General features: G+C 35.1%; 1 protein-coding gene across 1 annotated transcript in view; it reads right to left on the bottom strand.

The window, feature by feature from the left end:
* Ccdc178 (coiled-coil domain containing 178) overlaps positions 1–6,741 on the bottom strand; it is a 356,179-nt gene that overhangs the window by 312,938 nt on the left and 36,500 nt on the right. The window contains exons 6-7 of the mRNA XM_013349379.2: positions 5,889–5,968; positions 3,199–3,399 (exon numbers count right to left, since the gene is read on the bottom strand). Coding sequence (XP_013204833.1) covers positions 3,199–3,399; positions 5,889–5,968 — 281 coding nt within the window. The remainder of the gene's footprint in view (positions 1–3,198; positions 3,400–5,888; positions 5,969–6,741) is intronic.

A 6,741-nucleotide genomic window follows, 5' to 3' on the forward strand; every position in this document is an offset into this window, starting at 1 on the left:
CTCTAATCTTCCCAGCTTCTTTCTACCTACTCCCCACCCAAATCCACTCCCTTTCTGTCTCTTATTAAAAAACAGGTTTTATATTAATAATATTATTAATAATAATAATAATCCAATATAAGCAAATAAGATAAAACAAAAACTTTCACATTGGAATTAGAAAGTCAAACAAACACACACCAATCAGAGGCCCATTTGTTCACACACTCAGGAAAACTATAAAACACTAAACTGAAGTCAATATATGTGTGTGTGTATATGTGCAAATATATATTCATTATATATATATACACACACACACATACACAAGGACTTGGTGCAGATGTGTAAATACTCTAGGCATTCTGCCTCAGATTCCATACTCTTTTGTTGTCTTTTTAGTTCGTCATTTTATGTTCTCTATCTTCTAAATTATGTTTTCCATTGTGCTGATTTATCTCACATTCATACCTGCTATCCTTTGAGTGTGTCCCTTCCCCTTTGAAACTTTGCACGCGTGCCTTGCCCATCTATCCTTCAAGGGGATGCTTTCAGTATTCTCACTGTGGGAAGTTGCCTGTAGTTCTCACATCTACTGGAGCGTATCCACTCTGCAAAGTGTGTCACATACTGTCAAACACTCTCATTCTAAAGTCTGACATTTCTTTCCCTTCCATGAAATAGTCATAGGGAAGCAGCTGTGGATCCACATGCACAGATATGTGAAAAACGGAGCTGGTAAGAGGAAACATGCAGAGCACCAGGGAGTCTGGGGCCCTCATTTGTGCCTCCAAATGCCCGTGGTATGATAAAAATGTGTGGGTCATTTTATTTTACAAGAGAACAAAGCTATACAACCCAATTTATATAGTTTATGGGATCATATAACAACCGATTTATGTTGGAAGATATTTCTGTTTATTTTTTGATAGAAAAAGATAAAGGCTTTCTTAGACAGCACTAGATACCAGGTAAAAGGAGTTGCATTTTCTGGGAGGTGTTGAAACTGATTTATGACCTGACAGAAAGGAAGGGACCAGAGCTACCAATAGTCTTGCTGCATTCTCTTGAATGACCTCTTCATGATATCCTGTGTGGATTCTTATTGTCTGACCCAAAGGAAAGCCAGACCATAGAAATATCTTTAGAACAGCCATTGAAAATTTGCCTTCAGGGAGACTAGACAGCACATGTGCTGTAGGGAACAGAAGGGTAGACTAGAGGAGAACCTAGAAGAGATCTGGGAAAACAACAGATGGGTTTCCTAATTTTGTAAAATGTTTGTGCTAACAAACATCCTACTTACAACTGTTAAAAAGATTAGAAGGTTTTTAAAATTTATTATACAAGATAATATATAAATCAAACCAGAAAAATACATAACTATGTTTTATAAACAGATTAGTAACATTTAAGGATTATGCCTTATTTACGTTCATATAAGGTCAATTGATTTGTGCAAACATTTTTCACACAGAAATGCCTTAAGACGTATATAGCAACAAGTTTAAATTATACTGTAAGCATAAATAATGAATGACTTCTTAAATAAAAGGAAGCAAGTAAATACATACTTTAATTTTAAGTAGACCTTCAATAGTATTGATTAAAAGGTAGTCCAAATCACGTTGTTACCCATCACAAGAATTTATTACAATTATTAGTTTCCAGAATGTATACACACTTATATTCTTTTTATTTCTACAATCCCCTAAAGATAATTCCAAAAGGGCTCAAAACTATAGTATTTAAATGATCTTATAAATGACTTTTAAGCTAATCAGAGTAACATTCGATATATCAGCTCTCAACACTACTTTTTCTACCTTGCTAATGAGAAATGACAATTAGGAAAACTGCAGATGATTCGAAAATGTGAATACAAGGGGTCCAAGGCACCTATTCTGACCCTGTCATTGTCTCATCATACTTATATATCATTCATTATCAGCACAGTAATCCATTAGGAGGACATTAATATTATAAGTTCCATCAAAGAAAGAATCACACAAAGGACTATTTAGATTATAATATTTTCTTGCAACTTTCTTGTATGCATTTATCTACTTTGAAGGTGATAATTTTATAAGATTTGGTATTATGGTCCAATTTTACTCATTTGTTCACCATGACATATACTTTAAGTCCATGTCTTTTATCCCAGAAAAATGACAAATGACAAATTCTTAAGAATTTCCTATTCAAGTGATAGATTGTATGAGTATATTATTTTTTTAAAAATTACTTCAAATCAAAGACTCCTCAACTCAAAAACTTACCTCAGGATGCAATAAAATGTTTCCAGTGCCTGATAAACCTCTGGTGAGGAAGTTTTTGATGACATGGGGTTTGAAGAAGGTAAAAACAGCAGCCAGAATCTTTAGGTTGTGATATTCCACCCTACCTCTCTCTGTGTGTGCTCTAAAGAACAGCATCTTCTTTCTTTCTTTCTTTCTTTCTTTCTTTCTTTCTTTCTTTCTTTCTTTCTTTCTTTCTTTCTTTCCTTCTTCCTTCCTTCCTTCCTTCCTTCCTTCCTTCCTTCCTTCCTTCCTCCCTTCCTTTCTTTTTCTTTTTTGGTTTTGCGAGGCAGTGTTTCTCTGTGTAGCATTGGTGCATGTCCTGGAACTAGCTCTTGTAGACCAGGATAACCTTGAAGTCACAGAGATCCACCTGACTCTGCCTCCTGAGTGTTGGGGTTAAAGGCATGTGCCACCACCAACTAGGTGGACAATATTTTCTTAAGCAGTTATTACCCAAGTTACACTTGCAAACATTTTAAGGTTGCCTTCTTGCTAGGAGCTCCTTTCAAACTGAATTCATTTCTAATTTCTCAAATGTGTGTGTCATTCCCAACATGTCTTTACGAAATCTGAATTTTCGTACATTGCAAAACATGGCTAATGATATCAATTGGTCAGTCAGCTTTAATAATTGAATTTTAATAACAAACACTACCATAATGTTGCAAAAAAAAAACAAATATTGACCTATCTCCAAGGTGTGTTAATGAATGGTGTTTCAACAAACTTAAAAGCCCACAGTCATGGTTGGCACAGCACAGCACTCATTTGTGTCTCCAGACTCATTAAATCTTTAGTACTGTATTCCAAACAGTCCTAGTTTATAAGCAACACATAATGGTAAATTGTTTATATAGATCAATGAGTCACCCTGTCTGCTCCCCTAACACTGACTATAGAGTCAAAACCCTTTTATTACCTTTCTGCACAGCCGTTGGGAGTTCTTGGAGCTTCCATATGGACCAACAGTCAATTTTCATGCTAATCCTTTTCTTTCTTGACTTTTGTTGTTTTAAAGCTTGTTCTGCTTCTGCCCTGTCTGTTTCCAGACTTTTAATGAGGTGAATGGCCTCCGATAACAATGCCTCCATTTTCTTTTTCAGCTCTGGACACTTCCTATCTTAAAATAGGAATACAAATTCATGTTAATCAATCAGCCCATAGGCAATGTGACAGAATACCAGTCTCACTTGAAGTATCCTTCCAAATATTTATGTCTGTAAGAGAAGAACTTTAGAAAAGTTAATTCATCTTTAAAAGACCATTTGTAATGCCAAGCAGAGCCAGGCATGATGGCACAGGCCTGTAATATCAGCACACAAGAGGCTGATATTGCAAGATTCCTGTAGGTTCAGTCTGAGCTACATAACAAGAGATTTGCCTTGAAAGCAAACAAGGGGGACTTAAAAATATGTAACCTAAGCATGGGAATAATACAAAGTTGATGCCATATTCTTTGGGAGACAGATTTTTCTGTGAACACTTATAAATAAATTAAGTGGAAAGGCTCAACCAGTATCTTCAAGAGAATCTCGGTATCAGAAGGAAAAACCACCAGAGGAGCTCTTCCATGTTTAAATTGTGGCTGTGTTTTCTCTTAGTCTTTCTGCACACAAATCACAATGAGCAATTAAATCAACACAAAGATTACTCAGTTCCTGGAAAAGAAGGCATTGACAGCCTTCAGCTTCATCGAATAATAACTTCTCCACCTACCCTTGGCAAGAATTCATCAAAAATTTTCAAATTCTATTAATGAATTCCTTAATTCACTCTGCTAATGAGAGATAATGCTAGTGATCCTTGGTTCACAACTCTGGAATAACACGGCTTCATGTTAACAAAATATTTCCAGAGGCATTCATTCATCTTTTTCTGAACAAATTGTGTACAAAGCTTGTTTTATCCGACCACAATAATATACTTTTCTCTAGAAAGAACAAGGTAAGGAAGATAGATGAGATTCCTATTTTGCTGGCATTTGCAGCTGTAATAGCTGACTTTCACCAGCATGTGACATGACAAGAATACATAAGCACAGCGCCAAGAGAGGAAAGGACACCGTGGAACGGAGGCAGGAGGTCAGCCAGTGTGATGGCATCAAAGAAGAAAGTGATGGAGAAATCCTTTTTCTCTTTGGAAAATAAAGACAATGATTTTTTTTTCCTGCTAGATGGCAGTTCTAGAAATGGCCACATAATGGTTCTGAAGATAAGCTGGGCTACTACATTATCTTTCCTATTCTAGAGAACTTCTCAAAGACATTGACATGTATCCTTAAAAGAATTAATTTTCATAGAAAAAAAAACAACTTTCTCTGGTCTCCAGCTTTATCTGTTCTCTTTGAACCTCTTGTTTACTTTTATCCTGGGTACGTTAATAAAAGAATTTCTAAAGAAAACGTTCATGGGACATTGATCATTTGTGACTCTCTCCATGATCAAAATCTCCCTAAGTCTCTAGTCTACAATGCACAGAGATACACCTGTCACTGATGATAACTGCAGCACTTTAGTTTACTAAAGTTACATGTGTTTTACCAAAATTATTAATTCTGGTTTTACAAATTACCTTTCACTCTCTTTAACAGGTTGCAAATAAATATTAAATAAGTAAATAATTTGCAGTGCCTTTGATCCAGTTTCACACAAACCTAATTGTATTCCCAGATCAACTCTCTTAGAATATGTAAACAGAGACTTGCGCCTTTTAACACAAAGACTTTCAGACAGCCACTACCCTCCTGGCATCACCGTGTGTCTCAGTCTCACATGGGCACGCTTCTGATGACTGTTATGCGAGGTACATTTACAGTAACTGTGCCCACTAATGAGTTGGTCTTTTTTCCCCACATTCATTAAATATAAGCATTGAAGCTTTCTTCTTCTCTATAGACATTAATACAGAAATAAATAACTAAAAATTGGTCAAAATAGAGCCTCAGAATGAACGATGGTTTGAAAAAAACCAAAACATTTGTTCTTTTAATGAAATGTGCTGAGTTCATCAGTTTTGCTCCAGTGAAAACATTTGTAAATTTTTGTGACAGGTAAAGATGAGAAACTTAATATAATCTTAAGCATATATTCATATATGTTGAAATAATATTCATAATAACTCTAAGCCAATATTTAAATTTTTCAACTTTTGTATTAGATTGTGGTAAATTCTGATCATATGAAAGCCACTGTACCACAGCTATTTATATTTCAATGTAAGTTAAAAGGAAACTTAGGATTTAAGTTTCTCAGTCTTATTGGACACATCCCAGCTGGTCAGTAGGATCATAGCTGCCCCACTGGAGAAACAGACAGACACTACCTTGATCACTGCTGAAAGTTTTATCAACGTTTCTCAACTTTAACTGGTTCCTTGAGCTGTCAACAAGTATCACTACACACCCAAAACTCAGGCCAGTGTTGGGTATAGAATTCATTAGTAATAAATGCTAGCTGAGGGCATGTTTCTTAGAAAGATTAAGTAGGCTTTTTCTTTATACAATATCCCACAAACTCAAAAAATAATAATTGTGCATCTTAGAACTGTATTAAATAAAAGGTCAATAACCAAAAACATTTATATATCTTTAAATATGAAAAGCAAACTTACCCCTTGCTTTTCCTGGGCGGACATCTTTCATTGGGGCAGTGACACCCGAATCTTCTTTAACATCTTTAGTGGTAGAAGTCCTACACATAAGTAATGAGGAAGACAGTATCAGTTTGTAAAAAACACATGCATTAAAACTTAGTTAAATAAAATTTGCTAAAACATTTTTGTGGAATGTTAAATGTCATTTACTGACAATCCTACTAAATAGTAGAATGATATAAGACATTTTATTATCCAGTAATGTTTATACTTAAATTAACAGAAAGTTTTAAAACAATTACAAATACCTCGGGCTTTCTTGAGAGGACATTAAAACAGTATTTTTATTTAGAAATTTGTATTTTTAGAATTTTTAAGATGTGGCTTGATTTACATGTGGCATGTGTGTGTGTGCATGCATGTTTATATTCGTTACACATGTGTGGCAGCTTGCCTACCAGAAGAGTAGATTAAAACCCCTGGTGGTGGAGTTCAGTGGTTGTGACGTGTCTGAGGTAGGCGCTGAGAACTGAGCTAGGGTCCTGTACAAGAGCAGTGTGCCCTGTAAACCCTTGAGCTTGCTCTCTGGTTCCAAGAGAATTTTGATCAAAGATCAATAGGATGAGATGATACATACTTTCTTTTCAGATTAGTGAGTTCTTAGAAGCCAATATAAACCTCAAAGAGTAAAAGTAACAATTTCAGACATAAAAGTAGCAAAATTTTAGAAAAGTGTCCAGAAAAATGCTATTCTTTCTAAGGCACTCTTCTTACTGGGGCTGCATAGTTTGGCTAATACCTTATTTCTAACTCTCAGGATTTCCCTAGTCTAATTCTTTTTTTTAATTAATTAATTTATTTATTATAGATT

This window comes from Microtus ochrogaster, chromosome 18 (genome assembly GCF_000317375.1).
Source record: "Microtus ochrogaster isolate Prairie Vole_2 chromosome 18, MicOch1.0, whole genome shotgun sequence".
NCBI lineage: Eukaryota > Metazoa > Chordata > Mammalia > Rodentia > Cricetidae > Microtus > Microtus ochrogaster.